At 45.4% G+C, this 25,544-nt stretch overlaps 1 protein-coding gene across 11 annotated transcripts in view; it reads right to left on the bottom strand.

Annotated features, from left to right (window-relative positions):
• The window catches only part of SPECC1 (sperm antigen with calponin homology and coiled-coil domains 1), a 289,226-nt gene that overhangs the window by 62,697 nt on the left and 200,985 nt on the right, over window positions 1-25,544 (bottom strand). For 8 of the 11 annotated variants that reach the window (XM_045487518.1, XM_045487513.1, XM_045487514.1 and 5 more), the window contains 6 exons: window positions 24,003-24,076; window positions 23,412-23,590; window positions 9,497-9,642; window positions 8,225-8,325; window positions 5,107-5,188; window positions 1,887-2,043 (listed from right to left, as the gene is read on the bottom strand). In XM_045487518.1, the coding sequence (XP_045343474.1) occupies window positions 1,887-2,043; window positions 5,107-5,188; window positions 8,225-8,325; window positions 9,497-9,642; window positions 23,412-23,590; window positions 24,003-24,076 (739 nt within the window). Of the gene's footprint in view, window positions 1-1,886; window positions 2,044-5,106; window positions 5,189-8,224; window positions 8,326-9,496; window positions 9,643-10,328; window positions 10,414-17,026; window positions 18,438-23,411; window positions 23,591-24,002; window positions 24,077-25,544 lie in introns of those variants that run through there. The other 3 variants (XM_045487522.1, XM_045487523.1, XM_045487521.1) reach the window with 2 other exon arrangements.

The following is a 25,544-nucleotide window of genomic DNA, read 5'->3' on the forward strand; positions in this document are numbered from 1 at the left end:
CCCCTCCCCTGCTTGCTCTCTCTCTCTCTCAGAAATAAATAAACATTTTAAAAAGCTAAAAAAAAAAAAAGTTCTGATCATTTAAACCTCCTGTGCAGAAACAAGACTAATGTGTAGTATCTGGGGCTTTAAGTTAAACCTCTGAAAAGATATGACTTCATCTATTTGGGTGCAAATATAGGCCACACCCAAAGGTATGACAAGAGCTGAACTTATTCAGACTTTTATAAAATCCTATTGTAACACACATAATGCTGTAGTTATGATGTTTGCTAAAAAGCCATTACTACTAAAGTGCCCTGTTTTGTGTACTCATCTATCTACGTACTCATAAGCACTGACTGAATGAAATGTTGTGTGTGTAACACAACACAGGGGGCTGGGAGAGACATCAAAGTGTGAGACGAGGTATTCACCATCTACTAAAGTGCAACGTACGAGCACCTGGGTGGCTCAGTCCGTGGGGAGTCTGACTTCGGCTCAGGTCATGATCTCACCGTCCGTGAGTTTGAGCCCCGCATCAGGCTCTGTGCTGACAGCTCAGAGCCTGGAGCCTGCTTCAGATTCTGTCTCTCTCTCTCTGTCCCTCCCCAGCTTACACTCTGTCTCTCTCTCTCTCTCTCTCTCTCTCTCTCAAAAATAAACATTAAAAAAATAAACATAGTGCGGCCTTCAATGGGGACAAAGGCACACACACCACACCACAGTGGATTAAATACCCAAATGAGGTTAAGACACCAAAGGCAGAGAAAGGGGGCATCGACGCTACCAGGGTAGTTCGCTTGGCTTTGAAGGAGAAGGACTTAGGGGAGTGTGAAAGGGACAGAAGGAAGACAATTCAGGCCAGAGCCTCGCGAGCAGTCAGCAATGCATGTGTTAGCGGCAAAGGCTGAGAATAAAACAGGCTCTGACGGAGCGGAGGGCAGGGACACGCTAGCACGTGAGCAGGGCGAGACTAAGCTGCAGAGAACCAGAATAAGGAGCGAGGGTGGAAGAGTGCCTGACGAGTCACGGGAGGTTTCTGACAAGGTCTGCACGGGACGCGCTCGGTGTTCTAGAGGATGACTCTACGTGGGGAAGCAGCGAGCGGCTAGAGGGCGGGGAGGTTTGCCGTGGCCTGGGTGAGCAGGGGCACAGAGCAGGGAGGAAGTGGCAGAGGTATGAGCAAAGACAGGTTTTTGGTGACCACCCCTGCAGTCTCTGTCCCCCTCCACCACCCACCCCCCCCCCATCACCACTAACGGGCTCTTTCAACACTGACTTCAAAATGCCCCTCCAGTCCTTCTGACATGCCACTGTTTACTGAACCCCTACTCACTATCAGAAACAACAGAAACAAGAGGCCACAAACCTAGTGGTTCCCCACTGCTTTACCAAAATGAGTACAGACCTCTAGCCTTGGCAATGAAGATCATTCACAATGTGAGTCCAACCTGCCTTTCCGGTGGTGATACCCTAACCACCTATCTGCCTCCTGGCCAATCCCGACGTTGATGATGTGTGTGCCAGGGCCCCTGCCCTCATGCGGCCCGCAGTCCGTTCTAACCAAACTAAACCACCGCCAGTTCCCTGAACGTCCAGCAGAGCCTCAAGGTGACGCCTGCAGGACCCCTGTGGCAGAAACGCTGCCTCCTCACTCCCGACTTCCTCATCCAACTAACAACTCCCCACGTAGTCTGCTTATACTTCTTTTCCTACAGCTCTTATTTCACTCCGCACCGTCCTGCTGTGCAGTGCCCTCCTCTCTTGCTGAAGGCAGGTGCTGAGTCTGGGTCGTTTTCATTCAGGAAATATACGTAAGAAGGAAACTGACCAGAGGGGGTAAAAGGGAAGGAAGAACACAAGGTCATCAGCCCAGTGCTTTCTCACTGATTCAAATGCGATACCTGAGTTTGCTTTGTGGTTTCAAGCCCCCCGTGGAAGCGCTCAGCAGCCTCGTGTTCCCGAAGCCCAGAGAAGGGGGTCTGCTCAGAGACTCGAGCGAGGGGCTCTTGCGGAGGTAAGGGTCCGGTTTCAGGTCCTCACCCCTTCCCTTTAGAAGATCTGTGTGAACAACAACATAATCACCTATTCCTGAAGAAGAGAAATCTGGTCACCACGCTTTCTTCTCAAGTACCATAGAATTCTCATCTTATTCTCAAGTACAAATATATATAACAGATACAGATTTACAGATACAGTTTCCGATTAAGTAATAAAAATGCAAATAGGGACATAGTGTTTTCTAGAAAGGATTCTCCAGGCAGGACTGACTACAAGACTCATAGAGACTATTGACAAATTAGCCTCTTCTTCAAGAATTATGATGAATTTCAAGATGGCACCTGCGGAACACTGAACTGAAGCCCTTCCAAGAGCTCTGCACGGGTCACACGCCCACAAAACCGGCCCTGTCCCCAAGTAAAGCACTTTGTTTTAATCAGTGGGCATCTGAGAGAGAGAGAGAGAGAGAGAGAGAGAGAGAGAGAGAGCTGGTAGGTAGGTGCCCAGTGGGATTTTCAAGTCACAGGTGGCAGCAGGCAAAAAGCTGATTACTTTTCCAAGAATTGATAACTATTTTGCAAGAAAACAAGCCATTCCAGTCATAGGGTCTGGCTTGCTTACAAATAAGCAAAAATAATTCCTTAAAGGCTCCTCTCTGCTGTCATATTAGAAACCAAAACACGTTGATGAAACAGGCTGGATCGTCCCGATGATGTTTCTTAAAGGACCACAAGGGTATAGAATGGGAGGAAAATTTGAGATGGTCTGGTTTGTAGTTAACGGGGGCAACGGCACAGAACTCAGTGATTTGCTCAGTGCCACACGACAGGCCTCTGTGACCAGGCTAAGCCCATGGTCGCCTCCTATGACACCACAGTCACGGAAGAAAACAATACTTGTACAGCTAAGAGCCACCAATTATGGGTAGTAAAGTGGAGAGTGAGGCTAATTAGCCTGGAAGAGCAGAGGGAAAACAGTGCTTACATCACTGAAGAAAACAACAAAAACAACGCATTAATCCCACTTTGGCAGCTTTTGATGACCTCAGTCTTGGCAAGGCTGGGTTGAATGCAAGCAACTTTTACCATGTAATCCTTTTTTAGTATGGTAAATAGAATCATCCGGGTAGACAGGTGCCTGGTGGGCGAAAAGAGCGGGTGCTGACAATGAACTGTTTACTTCAGGGCAAGAGCCAGTATGGCTTTGGCGTCAGTTATTTATCTTGTCAATTAAACAAATGGTTTCTTGACACAAAAGGAAAAAAAAAAATTTTTTTTTTTTTTTTTTAATAGGCCTCACGCCCAGTGCAGAGCCCAACACAGGGCTTGAATTCATGACTCTGAGATTAAGACCTGAGTGGAGATCAAGAGTCAGATGCTTAACTGACTGAGCCACCCCGGCTCCCCACCAAAGGAAATTTTAAAATGGGAGGAACAGAGAAGACCAATGTTATGACCTAAAGCTCACCTAGAACATTTAAAAATGGTTAAGATGGTAACTTTTATGTTATAGGTATTATATAATCAACTTATTCCTTATTTTCCACTATATGGCATAAGTGTAGGAACTCAAATCGGGTGGGTTTCCAATACCCTGTTTTGGCCTCCCTCCATTTCTCTAGTTTGCAGAGAAATAATGACCTGCTCTACTGGACTCACTTACCCTTTGTTTTTTCTTATTCTCCTGCCCTTAGACACCATTTTCTTCTTCTTCCTTGAGGTCATTATCAAGTCCTACATAAACCATTGTCACTATCCGATCAGAGCAATCACCAGCCTCATTTCCAAAAGACAACATGGTGAAAAGAATCAGAAAAAAAAATCCTATCTTGGTCCCAGAGTCATTCAGAATCGGTGGGGCCAGTTATAAATCAATTAGTCTCTGTAGGGCTTGAATCTCTCGCATGTAAAATGCAGGGGACGGGCTGAGGCGGTCTTCACATTGTCAGTATCGGTGTTTACGTACGTTTAAAATCCTCTTATGCCACGAAAGAAAGAAAACAAAATTCAGAAGTGAAAGAAAATAAGGTGGTAAGGTTAAAGACTTTCCAGTGAAAGACCAAAACAATAACAATAGTTATTTCAGAAATAACTATGTTAAGAATGGACCTAATGGTGTTTGACCATGATCTAAAAGAAGAACAGCTAGAATTCCTTTAGATTCATACCGTGTTACAGAAGTTTTGTCTGATGCTTAGCAACACGGGACTTCTATCTATGCAATCTAGATTTCTGGCTTTCTGGCCTTCCTGTTAGGCACCAGCAAATAATTCATTTAGTGTTCGCGTTCTTTTTTATCTTTGTTGTTTCCTCACAACAGTGACCACAGAGTCATACACATAAATTTCTAGGGTAAATACTCAGGACAAGCTTAACATTCTGCTAATGCCTCTTTGTTCTGACAGGCAAACTGATTCCAAGGGACCAGACGTTAGAGTGGTAACAGCCAACACTTCCACAGCACCCACCCCACGCCCGGCCGCGTTACTCAGCCCTTGGAGCGATACTATGAGGCAGACAGTGTTCTTCCTTTTTTTTTTTCCCTATGTTTATTTATTTATCTTGAGAGACAGGGTGCATGCCCACAAGGGAGGGGCAGAGAGAGAGGGAGAGAAAGAGAATCCCGAGCAGGCTCTGTGCTGACAGTGCGGAGCCTGTTTGGGATTCTCTCTCTCCCTCTCTGTCCACCCCTCCCCCGCTCGTGCTTTCTCTCTCAAAATAAATAAATAAAATACCCACGGGAACAACAGGAAGGGGACTATGCTCAGAGACAGAGCCCTAAAGAGGCAATATTTCAGGAATTGTGGAAGCAACAGACCTTTAGAATCAGATAAAATTTTTTTCTTAAAATAGTGACTTCTAAAGATTGTAAATTATTCCCTTGAGATTCAGTAAAATGCAAGCAACGCCCCCCCCCCCTCCTCCAAATCTGGACATTTCTCCTGAACACATGCACGCTGGGAAGGACAGCTGGCAGGAAACAGGATCCAACACCCGTCACACAAAACATTTGGGGTTTTCAACTGTTTGAGATAAATGCCATGGGTTATTTTTCTAAGCTCGGTTTCGGGCAAAGAAGAAACGTCGACCGCACAAAAAAATAAGTCAAAGGTGTTTGTATTACCTGAGAGTGGAAGTTCTGGAAGATCCAAATGCTGAGTCACACCTTTGCTGGCTGGCCGAACGCTACTGTAAGTGGAGTGTCTCTAAAAAACCAAAAGGCACAGCAGCACAGGTGAGCTCGTGACCCCAAGGACAGCGTAAACAAGGCGTGTGTGTCCACACAACGGTTCTTAAACTCATCAGAATCACGAGAGGGAGGTTTTAAAACAACTTATTTAGGGGCACCGGGGTGGCTCAGTGGGTTAAGCATCCGATTTCAGCTCAGGTCGTGATCCCACAGTCTGTGGGTTCAAGTCCCACATGAGGTCTGGAGCCTGCTGTGGATTCTGTGTCTCCTTTTCTTTCTCTCTCTGCCGCTCTCCTGCTTGTGCTCAAGCTCTCTCTCAAAAATAAATATACATAAAAAAAAAAAAACACAACTTATTTATTTGAATAGGTAATAAATGCAATTGGCCCGATCCTCAAAAGAACAGAAAGGACATAAAATGGAAAGAGTCTCCCTCTCACTCCCACCACCTGTTTCTTCTCTTAGTTAATCATAATTAATCAGCTTTGTGAGTACCTTCCTGGAAAATTCTATGTATATTCAAGGAGGTGTGTAAAAATACTGTTTCTGAATGGCCAACAGGTATACGGAAAGATGCTCAACTTCACTAATCATCAGGGAAATGCAAATCAAGACCACAATGAGATATCACTTCACATCTGTTAGAAGGGTCATTATTTTAAAGAGAGAGAGAGAGAGAGAGAGAGAAAATAACAAGTGTTGATCAAAATGCAGAAAAATTAAAATCTTTGTGCACTGCTGGTGGGCATATAAAATGGTGCACCCGCTATGGAAAATAGTAGGGAGGCTCTTCAAAAAATTAAAAATAGAACTCTTACACAATCCAGCAGTCTCACTTCTGGGTCTATATCCAAAAAAAATCAATCTAGAAGACATTTTTGCACACCCATGTTTGTTGCAGCATTACTCACAATAGTCAAGAGGCAGAAACAACCTAAATGTCCATGGACAGATGAATGGATACACAAAATGTGGTATTTACATACAGCCTTAAAAAAAGAAGGAGGGGAGCCACCTGGGTAGCTCAGTCAGTTAAGCGTCTGACTTCAGCTCAGGTCATGATCTCACAGTTGATGAGTTTGAGCCCCGCATCAGGCTCTCTGCTGACAGCTCAGAGCCTGGAGCCTGCTTCAGATTCTGTGTCTCCCTCTCTCTCTGCCCCTCCCCTGCTCACACTCTGTCTCTCTTTCTCTCTAAAATAAATTAACATTAAAAAAATTAAAAAAAAAAAAAAAAGAATGCAGTATTTTTTCCAAATACTGACATGTAAAGATGTCTCTGATAGCTTCCTTCATTCATTCAACAAATATTTACTGAGCTTGTACTGTGATAGAACTATGTGCCGGCCACTGGTCCAGGCAAAAGATAGAATAGCAAGCAAAACAGATAAAAATCCCTGCCCTCATGGATTCCATTCCAACGACAAAGTGGAATGAGCCAGTGTCTGAATGATGTTTAGTGTAATCTAATTTATAAAACTTGCTCTCCCTCCCCCTTCCCCAACCACACACACTTTTATGCTAAAGAAAAACATCTAGAAGGATACACAACAAGCCATCAACAGTGGTTCTTTCTGGGGCTAGGGAGCAAGGGAGATTTCTAAGTCACTCCCTTTTACAATGGTTAGGTCAGTGTAACACTGATCCAATGGTAACAGAGGTCAGAATAATGGCGACTTTAAGAGATTACTGACTGGGTGGAGGCATGGGGGGCGCCTTCTGGGGTGACGAGAATGCTTTACCTTGGTGTTGGCTGCAGGGGTGGTACATATAGAAACATTCAAGCTATATATGTTTTTTTAATGTTTATTTATTTTTGAGAGCGAGAGAGTGGCAGAGGGTGAGCGGGAGTGGGGGCGGGGGGCAGAGACAGAGGGAGACACAGAATGTGAAGCAGGCTCCAGGCTCTGAGCTGTCAGCACAGAGCCCAACGTGGAGCTCAAAGTCCCAAACGGTAAGATCATGACCTGAGCCAAAGTCGGCCGCTTAACCGACTGAGCCACCCAGGCGCCCCAAAACGGTACTTGTTAATGACAACATTACCCTTGGCTCAGAGAGAGCAGAGTGCTGAATGTTACTAATAACACTGAAAGCCCCAGCCTTAGAAAATGCCAAGTAGCGAGTGGATTCCATGATGTAATGGTTAGCACTCTGCACTCTGAAAATGCCAAGTAGCTCTGATCTAGAACCTTCACAAAACGGCAAAAGTGACACAGATTGTACCCAGTGAACTCTAAGAACTTATAAATTATAAATGTTTTCTCTCTCTGGGGGGCTTTTGGGAAAAAAAAGAAAAGACACAATTCTTTGAGAAAAATAACTAGTTCAACATCCACTTCTGGTAAAAATTATAATCTTCGGTTAACTGAAAATTTTAAATATACCTTACAAACAAAATTATATGAGGTTTAGAGTGCTTCTCTTGGATCTTTATCAGGCCTCAGAACTGCAATTGTTAAAATTTTTAAAAAATATCTATTTATTTTGAGAGAGACAGAGAGAGAGAGACAAAGTGCACCTGTGTGAGCAGGGGAGGGGCAGAGAGAGAGGGAGACAGCTAATCCCAAGCAGGCTCCGCACTGTCAGAAATCGAGAGTCGGATGCTTAACTGACTGAGCCACCCAGGTGCCCAGAAGTATAATTAAAAAAATTTTTTTTTAATGTTTATTTTTGAGAGAGAGAGAGAGAGAGCACGCACACAAGAGCAGGGGAGAGGCAGAGAGAGAGGGAGACACAGAATGTGAAGCGGGCTCCAGCCCCTGAGCTGTCAGCACAGAGCCCGACGCGGGGCTCAAACTCACGTATTACGAGATCATGACCCGAGCTGAAGTAGGACGCTTAACAGACTGAGCCACCTAGGCACCCCTAGAATTGTAATTTTTAAGGAAAGTTTCATTATTATTATCTTACTCCTATTAAAAACGACGTTCGATGTGCCTCAAAGAATAAAACAATTGGGTTTTCACTTTCCCTTTGCGACTTGCCTGGGCACAAGACGCCACGATGATACCACGTGGCACGGGCCACCACCCACGTGACTAAAGCTCTCTTACCTGCATTGGAGAAACAGCAGCAGCTGGAGTGGTCCTCACGGGGATCCCACTCAGGGGGCTTCTGGGGGTTTTATGGACAGAAATATTCTGTCCGGTTCCACCTGCCAAGCAAAGAGAAGGGGACATTTGTATGTGGTTCCAGTTCAAAACAGCAAGTAACAGCTCCTCATTTGTTACTGTTTTGGTGACTACAAAGGCATCCCAGGATGCTTCTAAGGTACCACTCTGTTCTCTCCTCTGGACTAGTGCTGAACAGGGGAAGGAGTGGGGAGGAGCCAACTACATGGGGGTTGCTCTTAGAGGTGGGACACACAGTGACGGGGTGGGGGGGGGGAAGAAAACACGTGACAAGGCATCTAAGGCAAGAAGGAACAGGAAAATTCTTGCACAAACCATTCACTGTTCATTCACTTCCTATCTTCACAGACTGAACGTAGTCACTGGCTTTCATATCTTTTAATATTTGCAGGCTAATCTTCATCTAACTTAGCTACAAACTATTTTAGCAAAGACAACCAGGTGCATCCTAGGATTAGCTAGGGGTTAATAACTCTAGTCTCCCTACACCACAGGCGTATCTGTTGTGGTCAAGAGAAGAAATATACCGCTATTTTGGACAGATGCACATTTGATTTCTTCCATCTACTATATTTATGTGCGTAGAGTAGCAACATGCATTTTCCTCACGTACATAGTTAACAGTGAATAACGGTGAACTGTGAGCCAGAGAGACATTTACAGAAAAATCTGGGAATGTATCAAGATCAGGCATGACAGGTCAGAACAGGCAGTCGCACACAAGACCAGGGAGAGAAAAGTCTAACAGTATGTTGTGAGACGAGCAAGCCCGGCGGCGGGGGGTGTCCAACAAGAGAGCCAAATGCATAGATTCGACACCTCATTTTCTAGGAAATGAAGCCTCCGGTTGACCCTGCTAACTCTCATGAGACGGTAAGAAGGCAAGTGGTGGTAACCTGAGTTTAATGGACACAGAGGCAGAAGAGGAACGTGGCAAGTCTGGAATTAAAGCTAAGGAAGAGGTGGAGAGAAAGAGGAGGCTGTATTACGTGTGACGCAGACTCTTCAGGGTTGTCTTATGGGAGCTTCAGCAAGGCTGCAGGAGTCTCTTGTACACGGCAGCTACGTGCAGAATGATGTAGACGAGCCCTTGTGGTTGCATTAATTTGGGGCCAGTGTGGAGTAGAGACAGCTTGGTATGTGGGGCCACCGTCTGAATTTGAGTTGGACTCGTGAGACCAAATGATGAAATACCTGGACGTCCCAAGTCAAATGACTTGATGAGGGACTTAACGGTGGTCGCAGATTCCGAAGGCGTCGGAGATGTTCTGTTCACATAGACGCCATGCCACCGGCTGGGAGCATCGACCTCGGGGGGTTCTGACTCTTCATTCACAGGTCTGCATGGTAAAGAGTACGGCAAATTGAAAAGGTGGAGGATGTTCCCAGGGGGGAAGAGACACAGATGGAAACAGAAACAATGCCGAGAAAAACAAATTCGGAAGGAGGATCCCCAATTTAAAATCTCATTTTCTGTATCCGCTTTGCCTCTCTGGGAAATAATATAGGTACTGCCCTCTATTTTTATCAGAGATGTTTTCTTGGGAATGGCCAGGAAAGTATTTTAAAAAATTTTTTTAATGTTTTTAATATTTTTGAGAGAGAGAGAGAGAGACAGAGATAGGGGGACACAGAATGAGAAGCAGGCTCTAGGCTCTGAGCTGTCAGCACAGAGCCCGATGTGGGGCTCGAGAGATCATGACCGTGAGATCATAACCTGAGCTGAAGTAGGATGCTTAACCACTCACCCAGGTGCCCCATGAAGGGGTCTTTTAAAGACAGATCATCTGATTCAATTCTCTTGTGCCTCATCTGGGACATGTTAGCGTGTCATTTAATCTCCCTGTGAACGAGCCAAGGCAAGACCTCCCAATCTTCTGATTTCTAAGTCACTACTCTTTTTCTTATGGCAAATTGCTACCAGCTGTTTTTGGAAGATGACTCATTTATGAGAATGGCTCAAACAGAATATTTCTGGCAGTGTATTTTAATAAGGTCAGTGGAAGTTTAAAATATTTATTTACTGATCTTTCTGGGATCAATCCAGCTGCTCATAAGCTTCCGTGGTTGAATTTACTTGTCCTTAATTCTCAAAGCTTTCTTCTGTTGGTCTGTGATCAATGTGAACAAAATAAATTTTAGTGAGGCAGAACTTAAAACATTGAAATCATGCTGTCCTACACTTTTGTCTCCCCCTTCTTTTGAGTGAAAAAAAAAAATCAATAACCTGGTGACTTCCTTGAAAGAAAATACCAGGAACTTCAGAAACTGGTAGGGAGCTGGGTTTTAAAAAAATGTTTTTAATGTTTATTTATTTTTGAGATAGAGAAAGAGAGATTCAGGGAGGGGCAGAGAGAGAGGGAGACAGAGGATCTGAAGTGGGCTCTGCGCTGAGACCAGAGAGCCCGACGTGGGGCTCAAACTCACGAACCGTGAGACCATGACCTGAGCCGAAGTTGGATGCTTAACCGACTGAGCCACCCAGGCGCCCACCGCAACCCCCCCCCCCCAATGTTTTTTAACTGAATGAGTTTGGTTTTTGTATTTTCCCCATTGTGTTATACAGTATAAAATCAAGTGGTGAATACGCAGAAATAGAATGAAATCAGGTTAGGTACAAGCAGAAAAAAAAATCTCCAATTTCTGTCCCGGCCATTCCGAGGAAAGTCAGAAACAAAGTGAACCACCTTCTCACCAACCCATTTAAAGGACGGGCTCCCAACGGGGCTTTGCAGAAACTCAGGGCACCCTTCAAACGAAGATCTTTTTTTTTTTTTTTTTTTTTTTTTTGAGAGAGAGAGAGAGAGAGAGACCGCATGCTCGCACAAGTAGGGGAGGGGCAGAGAGAAAGGGAAAGACAGAGAATCCCAAGCAGGCTCTGCACTGTCAGCGTAGAGCCCGATGCAGGGCTGGAACTCACGGACCGTGAGATCATGACCTGAGCTGAAATCAAGAGTTGGATGTTTAACTGAATGACACACTCAGGCGTCCCGAAGGAAGATCTTTTTTAAAAATTCATTTTCATTTGGTTCCTTGATAATTTAATGCAAACAATCCTACCTTCTGCCAAGGTATTTCCTTCAATCACCTACATTTCTCTGTGATTCAACAGATCAAATGATTAATAGGAAGGCTCATTTAGAAAACAGCAAGGGTCCAAGAGCCGATTCCCAGTCCTCTGGCCTTCAGATACCCCAAGACTATATTTCAAATGATCAGTCGGCTTGCCTAGAACAGCAAGAGTCAGTAGTGAGGAACTCTGCAAGTTGTTTAAGCAGATCCGAGAAGCCACTGAACCAAATACCACCCCCGGCCCCGCCATGTTATATAACAAGGACGCATGTGTATATGTACACGCATACGCATGTCAGGGGTAGGAGAAGGATTCACAAAACAAAGCCTGAATTGAAGAACCACAGAAAACGGCTATTAAGAACACTATTGCTTTTTTATTAGCACAGCACCTTAATCATCAATAGATCTGAAATTCCTTTATGCCAGCCTGTTAGGATTGTCCTAGATCGACCAGTAACAACCCTGGCAATAAATGAAATACTACATTTTCTCTGTTCTAAGGAAGAGTAAGGCTCTGTATTCTATAAAGGATGTTAAGAAATATTAAGCATGTAGCAGGTGCATTGTCACGAGTTCATTAAATACAGGAAAAGCTTCAAGGTTAGGAATTTGTCCTATGCTAGCTATTACGTCCTGAAGACAGAGGTTAGGTTCGAAGGTCAATCTGTAGAACAAGGCCCACACACACATATCATCAAATGAGCTTTGAAAATCTCCTACGTCACCCAGAAGTACAGCTTCCATGGTTTTGAAGGGACAACTGTACACAAAGATACTATCTTTCAATACGCCTAGTATTCGATTTCCCTAGAGCATCGAGCAAGCAGTCTCTCTATATTCAGGTGCCTCACAGATAAAGGAGCTGCCGTGTGCTTAGGGGGCACGATGAAAACAACAAAAATGAGGCGTGTCTCCATCTGATTCCAGAATGTAAGACTATGATAATAATGAACGATTTTTGCCAAAAAAAAAAAAAAAAAAAAAAAATTTGCGTACAGCTCCAAAGTAAGTACCATGTATCTTAAAAACGTTATGTAATTTACTTAACGTGTATTTTTAAAAATGCTATCAGTATTTATTTCATTGCTCTTATTTTCATGTGGTAATCTGCTCTTAGGAAGGGGCAACCCATACCCGAGAATGACCGACCGTTGCAGGCAAGGACCACGTACTCACTGTTGCTGTACCTTCTAGGTCTTTGGTTCTAATTTAAAGGTATGTGCCCGTGTGTCTGCAGTCATCTTTTATTTTCAAAATGTTACCAGTCTCTCTAATTCACTGCTCTCTTTGGTTAAAGATAGAGTCTTCAAGTGGTGCCGACTTTCCACAGCACTTATTTGGTCATCCAGGTCCATGTCGATGCAAGAATGTAACATGTGAGCTCTCGTATGCGCTTAGTTTAAAACTTTTTTTAATGTTTTTATTTTAGTTTTGAGAGAGACAGAGAGAGAGAGAGAGAGAGAGCAGGGGAGGGGCAGAGAGAGGGGGAGACGCAGAATCCGAAGCAGGCTCCGGGCTCCGAGCCGTCAGCACTGAGCCCGACGCGGGGCTCGAACCCACGAACAGTGAGATCATGACCTGAGCTGCAGTCAGATGCTTAACCGGCTGAGCCCCCCGGAGGGGGCCCTGATGCTTAGTTTTAAAGTATTCAAAAGTTAACTACCTCTGTGTCACACCACCGCTACCTTCATAACCGGCAGGTCAGTATCTATAAAGAAGACCAGTCATGTTCCTGAAAACCTGAGTGAGCCCAGCTCCAGGCCCTTCCTGGCGCCATAAGACTCATAACCTCTGCCTCCCTTCCACTCACCTCGCTTCTGGGCTACAACCCTAGCTACCCGGGGCTCTGTTCCGTTTAGGTCTTCCGTCTGTGCCTTTGCTCATTCTACGCCCTTGCGTGGAATGCAATTTTCTCCACGTGTTTCTTATTGTCGTGCGTGGGACCAATCTAAAAGCGGCCTGCAGCTCTAGAGTGAAACAGAAATGCATAACTATTCTGGCTCTCAGGTATCCGTGTTTTCCCGAATTCCATTCTGGAATTTCAGTAGAAGCGTAGACACGGCAGTAAAACAAACAGGGTAAGAGAGCAGTTTGAACACAGGCATTCTCATCTCCAAATCCCAGCAGTGAGAGTCACTGTGGAAGTCCTGCCTCAGCACCGGACGCTACAGAAAGACAGCATCTACCTGGCCTGAGCTTTGAGGACTTTCTGCTACATAGAGAGTAAGTGGGAGGAGTGGGGGGAGGGATGGAAAGTAAATACTACGGCTTTATTCCCGATTCCCTTTCAGAGAAAATGAAGATGTGGGGAAGCTCCTGTGACGGCCCCCGTTAGGGAGCTGGGCCTCAGAGGAGCAGAGGAAGCCCTGAGCACACAGAGCATTCTTCCTGCAAGGGCTGGGCGACATTAACATAGGACTGTCCGAAGAGGCCAGAGATGGTTTATCCCAGGTAAAAGGACAGTAGCAGAAAGGGGCAGATTAGGAAGAGCCACAGCACGTCCCTAAGATGGACAATGGCTAGCAAAAGCAGACCCAGGATGCTGGTTCCCACAATTAGTTTCATCGGAGAAGGAACTGGACACATGAATACCACCCACTACGAACCTGTTCCTCTGTACTTCATTTGAGCTTCTGTGTCTCCGATATGTGTAACACCAATTTACCTTAAAGAACCTTCCTTCTCGGGCGGCTGGGTGGCTCAGTCAGTTAAGCGTCCGACTTCAGCTCAGGTCATGATCTCAAGGTTCATTGGGCTCTGCGCTGACAGTGGAGAGCCTAATTGGGATTCTCTCCCTCTCTCTCTGCCCCTTCCTCTCTTTCTCTCTATCTCAAAATAAATAACATAAACTTGAAAAAAAAAAAAAAAAGAACCTTCCTTTGTATCCTTTAAAAAAAAAATTTTTTTTTAATGTTTATTTTTGGGAGGGAGAGAGACACAGTGCAAACAGAGGAGGGGCAGAGAGAGAGGGAGACACAGAATCCGAAGCAGGTTCCAGGCTCTGAGCTGTCAGCACAGAGCCCGACGTGGGGCTCGAACTCATGAACTGCGAGATCATGACCTGAGCTGAAGTCGGACGCTTAACAGACTGAGCCACCCAGGCACCCCTCTTCATATCTTTTTAAGACATGAAAAGATTTTAGCAATAGTCAGGCAAAGTGGGTACAGACATAAGCAGCACCTATAGACACTGATCTTGGGCAAACGTCAGGCCCTGATACGCTAACCCATTTAAGCAAGAAGAGGAGACAGGCAATTATCTGCCCTGCCCTAAGACATGCCCTGATCTATGCACAGATTCCATAACATAAAATGAAAGGAATGACTGCACTCAAGGGAGAGCAGACATTTGTAAATTCATGACAGGAGACAGAATCATATGCTTGATAGAAACTGCCTTGAGAATACAACAAAATTCAAGAAAAGAGGATAATATATGAAAGATGACAGTTTACAATGAAAGGCCAAGTCTAAAACATGATATCAGCAATCTAATAATCCCATTAAAATTTTTTTTAAAGCAGTTTTGTTTAAAAGTTCTAGAAAAAAAGAAATGAAATCCTATCAGGAATATCCCTCTAAATATAGACAAAATATAACAAAAAGGTGGAATTTTGACTTAGTGGGTAGAGGATGGTTTGGATCATAAATGGTGCTGGCGTGACTGGCTGTCCACCTGGAAGAAAAAGACTCATACCTCACATCGGACTAAACAAAGAAAGGTAGACCAAATATCTGAGACAGAGAGAGAGAGGGAGAGAGGGAGAGAGAGGGAGAGAAAGAAATAGATGAAGGAAATGTGACAGCCTATTTGTGTAAGATTAGGGTAGAGGAAGCCTTTTTTTCATTTTTAATGTTTATTTTATTTTTGAGAGCCAGAGAGAGACAGAGCATGAGCAGGAGAGGGGCAGAGAGAGGGAGACACAGAATCCGAAGCAGGCTCCAGGCTCCGAGCCATCAGCACAGAGCCCAACGCAGGGCTCAAACTCACAAACCGTGAGATCATGACCTGAGCCGAGGTTGGATGCTTAACTGACTGAGCCACCCAGGTGTCCCTAGGGTAGGGTAAACCTTAAACAAAACAGAACAAAACAAAACCCAGAAACGTAAAAGAAAATACTAACAGATTACACCATGTAACAATATAAAATTTTCCCTGATCAAGATGAAGAGCCAAAAGACCCATAATATACTGGAATAAATACGCATCCCTAATAAAATGCCGATTTATAAATGGATAAGAGAAAAACAATCATCTCAATGAAAAAATAAGCAAAAGTGCTAAACAAGCAATTCTCAAAAAGATAAAACGCAAATGGTTAACATAAAAAATATGCTCGGGAAAATGCAAAGTTAAAGTACTAATGAGATAGAAGTTTTTGTTTATCTTACTGTCAAAAATTAAGATTGGTATTATCTGCTTCTGCTAAGGCTGTGTATAAACAGGCACTCTCGTCAAGGATAAAAGATCGTAAGTCTTAGGTAAGTAATCTAATAAATCTATTAAAATAAAAAATGTGCATATCCTCCATTATAGCAATCATATTTTTACGAACCCATCCTATGAAAATAAAACCACATTATCTATAAGTGTATGTGGATAAGGACTGCTGTTATCCCATTATTGGGAAAGTAAAAAACCATGAAATATAACCTTGATGTTCACTGATATGACAATATTCGAATGTTCTAGGGCATATTCATCCTCTGGGACACCAGGCAGCTATGAAAATGAGTTACATTCATATATATTGACCTGGAAGGATGCCCATGGTACACTGTTAAGTGAAATGTGAAAATGCAGAGTACTGTATAGAATATAATGCCATTTTTATAAAAAAATAAAAACGAACCTTATATATTTTTAGGAGTAGAGGAGGAGGTAAAGAAAAACAAACATGCTGTGAACACTGATTACCTTATAGGGTGGTATTAGAGAGAGAGAGAAAAAAAAAATATATATATATATTTGAAAAAAAATATATATATATATATTTGAGAAAGAGAGAGAAGGCCCAAGTGACCGAGGGGCAGAGAGAGAGAGAATCTCAGGAGGGGCAGAGGAAGGTGGGGGGAGGGAGGGAGAGAGAGAAGTGGCACTTGTGTTTACCTGAAGCAGGGCTCGACCTCATGAACTGTGAGATCATGATCTGAGCCAAAGTCAGATGCTTAACGACAGAGCCACCCAGGCGCCCAGGGAAAAGATTATTCTTCATTATCCATTTCCATTTTGTTACCTGGACACCTAAATATTCGTAATTAAGAAGAAGTCCAATATACCCAATCACCAAGTGACCTATTTATTTTTACATTTCAACAAGACAAATCTAGACTTGAAATTCCATGCACTAGATTTTTTTTTTTTTTGAAACACTGGCGTTTTGCTTTGACGGTTTATGCAAAATCAGTATTTTTGCCCCTTGCCCTCTTGTTACCATAATGAAATCATTTTTAAAAACTGCATTCATATTTAAAATCAGCCTCCTATCAACAAATCTGTACTGAAAGCCCAGCTTGCTTCTAGCTCAAATTCTGGTTATTGGACGTGGCTTTAAAGATCGGAAACTCCGTGCGCTTAGAAAATGGAGGACAAGATGACACGAAGGCCCTGCGAAAACGTGGCCAGTGATTACAAATCAGGCAACAGCGTCTTCTGAATAGTAACATATTTATTTAGCGGTTCATAAATGCTTGCGTATAAAAATATTCAACGGTACCCAGAGTAAAGAGAGATCGAAATACGGGGTGCAAATAGAGCTGTGCATCTGAAGTTGAGGTTATGTTCTTACTGTTCCTGTTGAAAAACACCTGACAAGTGAATTTCACAGCATTCCAAGAAATTCGCAATCTGAGGTAAAGGTCTCCCAGTATATAAATTGGACAAGGCCAGCGAGAGTCTAAACTATTTTTAGGGAGAAGGCATTGAACTCTCTTCTTTCTATCACCAAGCTAAATGTTTCTAGGGATGCTGGGCTCTCTGGTTGGGGCATGCCACACCATCCTCCTGAGTGACAGTGTTCCTGTTTCTCACGTCCTTGTACCAGACAGGGACTCTGGTCTCATCCTGGAGACACACAGCTAAGATCCAGAACTGTCTGGGCCACAGGAGGCCGTGCCTGACGGCGGCCGCCGAATTAACGTGGATCTTCACAAACTTGGTACTTCCAGAGTTTAACATCACACTCTGAATTCTGGATCCCACTCAACGCCACACTTCTGGATTCAAAGCCTTTCAGTTCCCGAGTTTTATTCCTGAGGCATCTGTTGTAGTTGTTGACTAATTTCCAGTCAGATTCCAACGGGCACTGTCACCACGGAAGCTTACTGCTTCAACGACATCCTTTCTTATCAGCCAAACGTCTGTGTGTGTGGAGCCCAACAGAGATTTGGGAAATCAACCCCAAACTTAGCGGTGGCTTGTGTCCGATGAGGCCATGAAGTCAGACCCCAGCCTGAAAGGGCTCATTCGAGACTTGATATGAAGGAAGCGGAACCTGCTAGCTTCTTCAGAATGAGACCTCACACAGACGGCTTCCTACTTTGCCTTCAGTAGTGTTAATTCCAAGATTGTCAGATACCATTTTCAAGAGGAAGCACAGAAATAAACTCCAGAAAGTCGAACACAAACATGGGCTGTGTTCGCCTCTGCTCCCTCGGAACACCCTAGTTGCACATAAAGAAAATGTTTCACAACATGCTTGTGCTTTTTTGTTTTGTTTTGTTTTCCAGAACTTCATCTTAGGCTCCAAATAAAAGACTTCGGGATCTTCTGAGAAAAAAAGGGGGGAAAAAAAAAAAGGAGGGAAGGATCATTCATCTTTGATCGTGCACAATGAATGAGTGGATTCCAAAACGCGGAAAAAAGGTAGAGACTTGATGGCAATGACTGTGTGTGAAACAGTGGGTGTTACAAGGAGACAATCTGGCTCTTTGAAAGGGGTCATTTCTCCTCTACATTATTCCCCCTTTCATATAGAAATGGCTGTAGTTTCCCATCATGGCAAGGGCTGGGCTGTCTTTCTTCCAGCAAATGCTCTGCTAGCTGACAGAGACCACGGAGCTGTGGAAATAGAAATGGAGGGGGAAAGGCTGGTAAAGGAGTTCCTTGAGGCAACATGCTCTCAGGCTACACACAGAGGAAGGAGTGGCTGACACTGACCCACGGGGAAACACGAGCAATCTAGAACAGGACCAGCATGTTTTCATTCCTGTGCCTCTAACAGTTTTGGAAGTCAAAGGTCTTCAGTCAGAGAACATGCCAGACACTTCAAAACACCACCAGCAGCCTCCTCTCACTAGACCTTCACCAACGGGCAGCTGTGCTGGGGAAGTAGAGACCGCCAGGAGGCACAAAATCAGGCCCCTCTGTAATTTACAGAGCGGTTCGGGCATCCCTCTACTGTCCTAGTAGAGGCCAAAAAAGAAAAAAAGAAAAAGGGATTTCTTTTATTATTAAGGCATAAAAGTCCTAAGGATCTAGGGAAAGCTTACGTCCACACTTTTCAAAGCAACTCTGTAAAGACTGGGGTTTGGGGGGCAGGCACCTGGGTGGCTCAGTTGGTTCAGCATCCGACTTCAACTCAGGTCATGATCTCATGGCTCCTGAGTTCGAGCCCCACATCAGGCTCTGTGCTGACAGCTCGGAGCCTGGAGCCTGCTTCAGATTCTGTCTCCCTCTCCCTCTGCCCCTGCCCTTCTCGTGCTCTGTCTCTCTCTCTCTCAAAAATAAATAAACATTAAAAAAAAAAAAAAAAAGATGGGGGTTAGGGGATGCAGACATCGCTCTTTAGGACTCTAGGCTGTGTATCCAATGCCACAGATGCAAATTCCAGCCATGAAAACATGAGGAGTGGAAGGGTTGTGCTGGGATCCCAGAGGGCCAGCTTGCATATAGAGGGCCACAAAAAGTACCAGAGGCCCCTGATGGTCCCAGGTGCCCAGAACCCGCTTAGAAACCCCTGTGAGAACAGGTCACCCTTCTGGGGGGGCCAGGGAGTCTGTATTAAAGCCGCTGCAACGAGAGAACCGGAGAAGATCTCTGAGAATCTGCACCTCCGACTTCCACGCTCTGCCTTTCAGTGAGAGTCCCAGAACCACCACCCCCCCCTCCCTGCCCCCCGGCGAGCGGCTGTGACACGTTACAGCTGTGGGAACACAGAGGGCGGCACAGGCACGTGACGGACGTTAGGGCAGGATACACCGTGCACACAGAGTTAGAGCCGATTCCAGAGAGTCTGGCAGTGATAATATGCCACCACGCTGCCCGCTTCAGAGGGGACAACACAAGAGCCAGTGAGCGGCACAAGCTAGACACGTTCGGAATCTCAGCCATTCTGTTTAGAAATCGCTACGGTTCGTGAGGCACAGATGTTGAGTGTTTTTAATGATCTCTTTTTCAGATGTCACCATGGATGCTTACTGGGGTCATATGATAAACATACAGTGAGAACCAAGTAAGTCACCCTAAAAATAATGGTCTTTACTGTTTCAGAGTAAGAGAAAAAAAAAACGTGTAGGTCTTTCCCTGTTACCGTTGGAGAAGCCTGGGTCACTCACTGCTCAACAATGTCCCTTCACTAGAAAGGTTGCGTGTGGCCCATCGAGTCACTATGTGGGGCTGCATGTGCGTTCTCTGTATCTGAAGGCCAGGCCCCAGGTCTTGACTTTTCCAGGAAAAGGCGTGATGTTTTAATTTCAATGGAAGTTTTAATTTTAACGTCTTGCTCTTAATGACTCAAAGCTGAAAGAAGCCAGAGTTGAACAAGTTATTATCCTTTCATCCATTAATTTACCAATGTCCGGCAGAACAGATCACTTCCAGGCCACTAAGAACTACCCTGGCTTGTACAGAGATGCCTGGGTGGCTCAGTCAGTTAAGCATCCGGCTCTTGACTTCAGCTCAGGTCATGATCTCACGGTTCGTGGGTTTGAGTCCCACGTCGGGCTCTGCCCTGGCAGCACGGAGCCTGCTTGGGATTCTTTCTCTCCCTCTCTCTCTCTGCCCCTTCCCACTTGTGCTGTCTTTCACAAAATAAATAAATAAATAAATAAATAAATAAATAAATAAATAAAGTTAAAACAAAAAAGAAGAACTACACTGGCGTGTTCAAATTTCTGTTAGAGAAAAGGGAGGTCCACAGCCCAGCTAAAACGTGGAGATGCCACTTTGTCTGGTAAGTCACAAGGACTGCATTGGGCAGAGGGCACTCACTGTTGGCACGTGAGTTCCTGACCCTCCCATCAGGGGAGGGCCAGCTGCCCAACTGGTCTCAGAGAACACAAGGGCCTTAAATCACGAGCCACTCTTATCTCCTGCTTGGAGGGACAGAGGAGCTCGGTCCAGGAAGGAAACCGTGCCAAGTTAGTGGCAAAGACAAGACTAGAGCCTCGTACCTACCTATCTTCACATCGGTTTACTCGGACTCCAAAATCAAAATGCCTTCGAAAACGTTAACAGGACCAAAGATTGCTAATGAGCTAGTTTTCAGAATGATGGAAAATACTGGGTTAAATAATGTTCTGATTTAATAAAGGCTAACTTGTATTCACACCCAGGCACTTCCTTTGCTCACCTACCAGCGTCATTACATCCCTTCAAATGCCCCTTAATGCAAAATGAGAATGTGAATCAGTTAATCCCATGGTAGGACAGAGGCGCTCTTCCGATGCTCTTACCTTCTCTCAGTTGTACTTGGAGGACCTCATCAGAGAATTTTCTGCAAGTTCGTTGGCTGTGCCTGAACCAAGAATGACTTTCAAGTTCTCACTAGGTGACTGGCAAAGTCAAATTGGGTTTCAGTCAAGAACCCATTCAGCCAAGACGGAAACACTATGTCGCTTCAGGACCTTTGAGGGTGTGAGTCAGTTTCAAGTCTTGCTTGTGGGGGAGGTTCAGGAAGTGGCTGGGCCATCGGCGAGTACCTTTCAAAGAGTCGACTCTTTGGAAGGGCCAGTCTGCAGAATTGGATCAAGAAAGCAGCACCCGCCACTGTCTGAAGCCCCGCCCGACACGACGACGGGCGAGACACACGCTGATGCCTGCAGGGTTTCAGTAATCTGCCACGTTCTGGGATGGTGCCAGCTCTACACTTCTGAAATGTTTTGTGATAGGGGATTAAACTGCTAGATCTGGGTGGGAGGTTTGCAAATCACTAGAAAATCAAAAGAGATACACACAGTGTCTATAAAAAAAAAAAAAAAGTGACCCAAAGTTTGAAGATGTAGGATATTGTATATGGATCCTAAAGAGTCAAGACGCATGAGAAGATTTCTTACGGAATCAGAGTTCAAGTTGTACAATCTGGCCTGTGTCTCAGAATCTATGTAAGAAATACAACAGCCCACATAATAACTTATTCAGGGCCACTATATAAACTCAGGACTCGTCTCTTATCCTTTACTTTTAAGATAATGTATGGATGAAGCAATGCAAGTTATGATCAGGTTCCTCTTCCAAAGACACACGTTTTGAAAGCGAGACAAAAGGACAAATAAACAGAAGCACAAAAGCAGACTAGGGGACCTCGTGGTCATGTCAACACTATCAAGTCTAGTCTTCCTATCCTTCCTCAATGTGAAATTCACACGCCCTGGCGGCCACAGGGTATAGGTGTGACTATAAAATAATCACCTTGATTTTCAAGCGTGAATCACAGAACAAGCTACAAATGTTGTACCTGAGCCCTTCTCTACGGCCTGTTTTCTGTAAAAGTCATCAACAAAGGAAGGAGGGAGACTAACTAAAGCAAATTTGGGGAGAGAATCGAAACAGAGTTCTCATAAGAAATCTACTTTTTCCCATGTTATGAAATTCATGATAATACATCAGGCCCAAAGGCTCAGAATCTAGCCAGGGAACAAACACTCGAGATCCCGGAAAACATGTAAGAAAAACAAACTGTACCAAGCAGCATTCAGGACCCGCTAACTCTGATTTTAAAATGCTACATTTCATATTTCAAAGGCATCTCAAAATTCCAAATAATTTCCTAATATCCACGAATCCCAAAGTTAGGGACATTTACTCCTGACTGGGGAAAGGGGACACTGCATTAGTTAAAGCCTAAAGTACTGTTTTGTAATCTCGTTTGTAAACCATTTCAATTTTAAATGATAATTAACTTTGAGCTCACTTTAGGAGTACCTTCCTCTGAAACATCCCGCTTAAGAAGAGCTTTCTGGGGGGGCACCTGGGTGGCTCAGTCGGTTGGGCGTCCGGCCTCGGCTCAGGTCATGATCTCAGAGTTCGTGCGTTCGAGCCCCGCACTGGGCTCTGTGCTGACAGCTCGGAGCCTGGAGCCTGCTTCGGATTCTGTCTCCCTCTCTCTCTCTGCCCCTAACCCACTCACATTCTGTCTCGGTCTCTCAAAAATAAATACAAATTAGAAAAATTTTTTTTAAAGAAGAAGAGCTTTCTGGGGCGTTACACTACGTGATTTCCCTCCCTTGGAACGGAAAAGGAAAGTCACCTATCTGCCAGATGTTGAGTTTGCCGTGCTCATCCTTTCTCATAAAGAGGGTTATTTCAAGGGCTTTTGGAGGCAGGCCACAGGCATTGCCAAGGGAGAAGCATGTCACTGGGCCGTGAGGAATGGGTCCCTTATCTGGTGGCAATTCCCCCGGGGAGTGAGTCCAGCCTTTCCCACGCAAGGTGTTGCCACGGCTCGCTGAAGTGGGCACTGCCGGGCGCTAACCAGCGCTGGGATTTAAGGAGCATCCCAGACATCTTTCTAGACTTTAAATGTAGGAGGACACGTGGCTAGAACTTTCCTACGTATGCGAGCCAAGAGTCTTCTCACCGCCTTGGGCCAGAGAATGGGCAGCCACGGGGCCCGGGATGAACCGTTCCTAGGCTGTGTTGTGGTGGCGGCCACGGGGGAGCGAGCTTAGGAAAGGAATAAAGATTTTGCGCAGAGAGACATCAAAGCGCCACGTCTCCAGACGGCGAAGGCTCATGCATGGCGATTAAGTGAGAAGCCAAGCACTGCGCGGGTGCCCGCCAGACTCACAAACGCGTGGCTCCGTCGTGACCAACCTGCCGTGGCCCTGCATGTCCCCCAGCTCCTTCTGCAGCCTCGCGTTCTTCTCCTCTTCCTCCAGCAACCTCCGCTTCACGGCGCGTAGCTCCTGCTGTGTCTCACACTTGATGTCGTTGGCCACCACCACCGCGGTCTGCAGGTCCGCCTGGAACCGCCTCCACTCCTCGGTCTCCTCCTGAAAACGCCCGGACCCACGCCCGCGTCACCGGCCGGCCAGGCCTGGCACGTGGGCAGGGGCGCCAGGGTCCCCCCCCCCGTGTCAGCCACCGAGGAAGACTGGCCAGGCGGCACCGAGCACCGCTCTCATGCTGCCTCACTACCGGGCAAGAGGCCCAGCACAGGTGGGAACTTACACCTTCGTGTTATCAGAGTGCTCCAGCCTGCAAATGAAAGCCTGCTTTAATTTTGTTCCCTGCCAACGCTAATCGGTGGTACCAGGGCCCGTGCCATGGGAAGGGACTCCGGGAACGCAGGCCAGGAGAGTCATCGGGCAGCTTTTCAAAGGTTTCCAAACCTAAGGCGGGGACGCTCTCGGTAAAATGATGGAGAAGGCCCCTCCCCCGTCCCCGGCTGTAGCCCCACCTCACCTTTATCTGCTTAGTGAGCGTCTTCAGCTGCCTTTCCAGGTCTGACTTCTGTTCCTCCAGCTTCATCACATTGCCTGGAAAAGAACAAGTCGGAGAGTTGGAAAAGGTGCAAGGCTCTTGGGGGAAAATAAGCTAGGTAGCAAGGGAGCAGCTCCAGATTTAAAATCCGTCCATTCTGCTATAAATTCCACGCTTAGCACCCCGATAACCGGCAGCCAGACACCGGAGGATCTTCCGACATAGAAAACGGGACGGTTTGGTTGTTTCATTAGGTTATACCATCGGATGACAGGTGGTAAACCCATGCAGCGCTCTGGGAAGACGTAAACTGCCACTCACATTTATTACACTCCCTCTCGGCCTCCCTGACAGTCGCACACTATCGTCCTGAATGTCCTCTAAAGCTGTGAGACCGAAGGCTTTTGTGTAACAGAGGATGTGACTGGTTATTACTCCGGTGACTTTTAGATCAGCTGCCAGGGTCGTGGTTCTTAATCGTACTTAAGCCTCCGAATGGCCTGGGAAGCCTCTCCAGAGCACATAGGTTCAAAGCCCCAGGCTCTGACCCATAGAAAGGGAACGCCCGGGGGGGGGGGGGGGGGGGGGGGGAGACAGGATCTGGGGTGGGTGTATTTTAACAGCTCCAAAGTGACCTGACCGCTCTCCCTAATTAAGAACATCCTCAGTCCTTTCCTCTCTCTGTCTCCGATTCTTCCACATGGCTACTGAACTCATTTCAATTTAAGTGTGATTGTGTCCCAATTAAAATTCTTCAACGGTTCCTCGTGATTCATTCCAGGGCAGTAGATGTCTCTTAAGGATATGAGTCAGAATTACCAGAGAGGCTTCAAAAAGAATAAACACATGGTCAGGGCCCACATGGGACAATCTAATGCAGCACTGGGGGGCCTCAGAATCTGTGGTTGGGGGTCAATGCTACAGAATAAGAAAACGCTCCTTAACTTTGTTTCTATTTTTCTGTCCATTTCTCTCAAGGAACTTATAGAGGGGAGTGACTGGTCTTGGCCTGGATTTGTGTGTCCCTGGGTCTCCCAGGGAAGAGACATCTTAGTAATACCTTAATATGCTAGAAGGAGGTTAAAAAAGCTTCTCAAGGCGAGACTGGGTGGCTCAATCAGTTAAGCGTCCAACTTCAGCTCAGGTCATGATCTCACAGTTTGTGAGTTTGAGCCCTGCATCAGGCTCTGTTGACAGCTCAGAGCCTGGAGACTGCTTCGGATTCTGTGTCTCCCTCTTTCTCTGCCCTCCTCCACTCATGTGCCTGCTCTCTCTCTCTCTCTCTCAAAGATAGGTAAACATTAAAAAAAATTTCTTTTAAAAAGCTTCTCAAAAGACACACAGTCTGTGTTATTTTCAATCTTGGATATGTTGTGATCCAACCCCAGGGAGTGGCCTGACATCTGCTCAGAACATTAATTATATGCTGGCTTTCTTGGTGGGTCTGTGCTGACTTTTAAGGATTTGGGGACCACACAACCAAACTCTCAAGGGCAATGTAACACAAAAACAAAACCAAACCAA

The sequence above is a fragment of the Leopardus geoffroyi genome, chromosome E1, assembly GCF_018350155.1.
Source record: "Leopardus geoffroyi isolate Oge1 chromosome E1, O.geoffroyi_Oge1_pat1.0, whole genome shotgun sequence".
In the NCBI taxonomy this organism is placed as follows: domain Eukaryota; kingdom Metazoa; phylum Chordata; class Mammalia; order Carnivora; family Felidae; genus Leopardus; species Leopardus geoffroyi.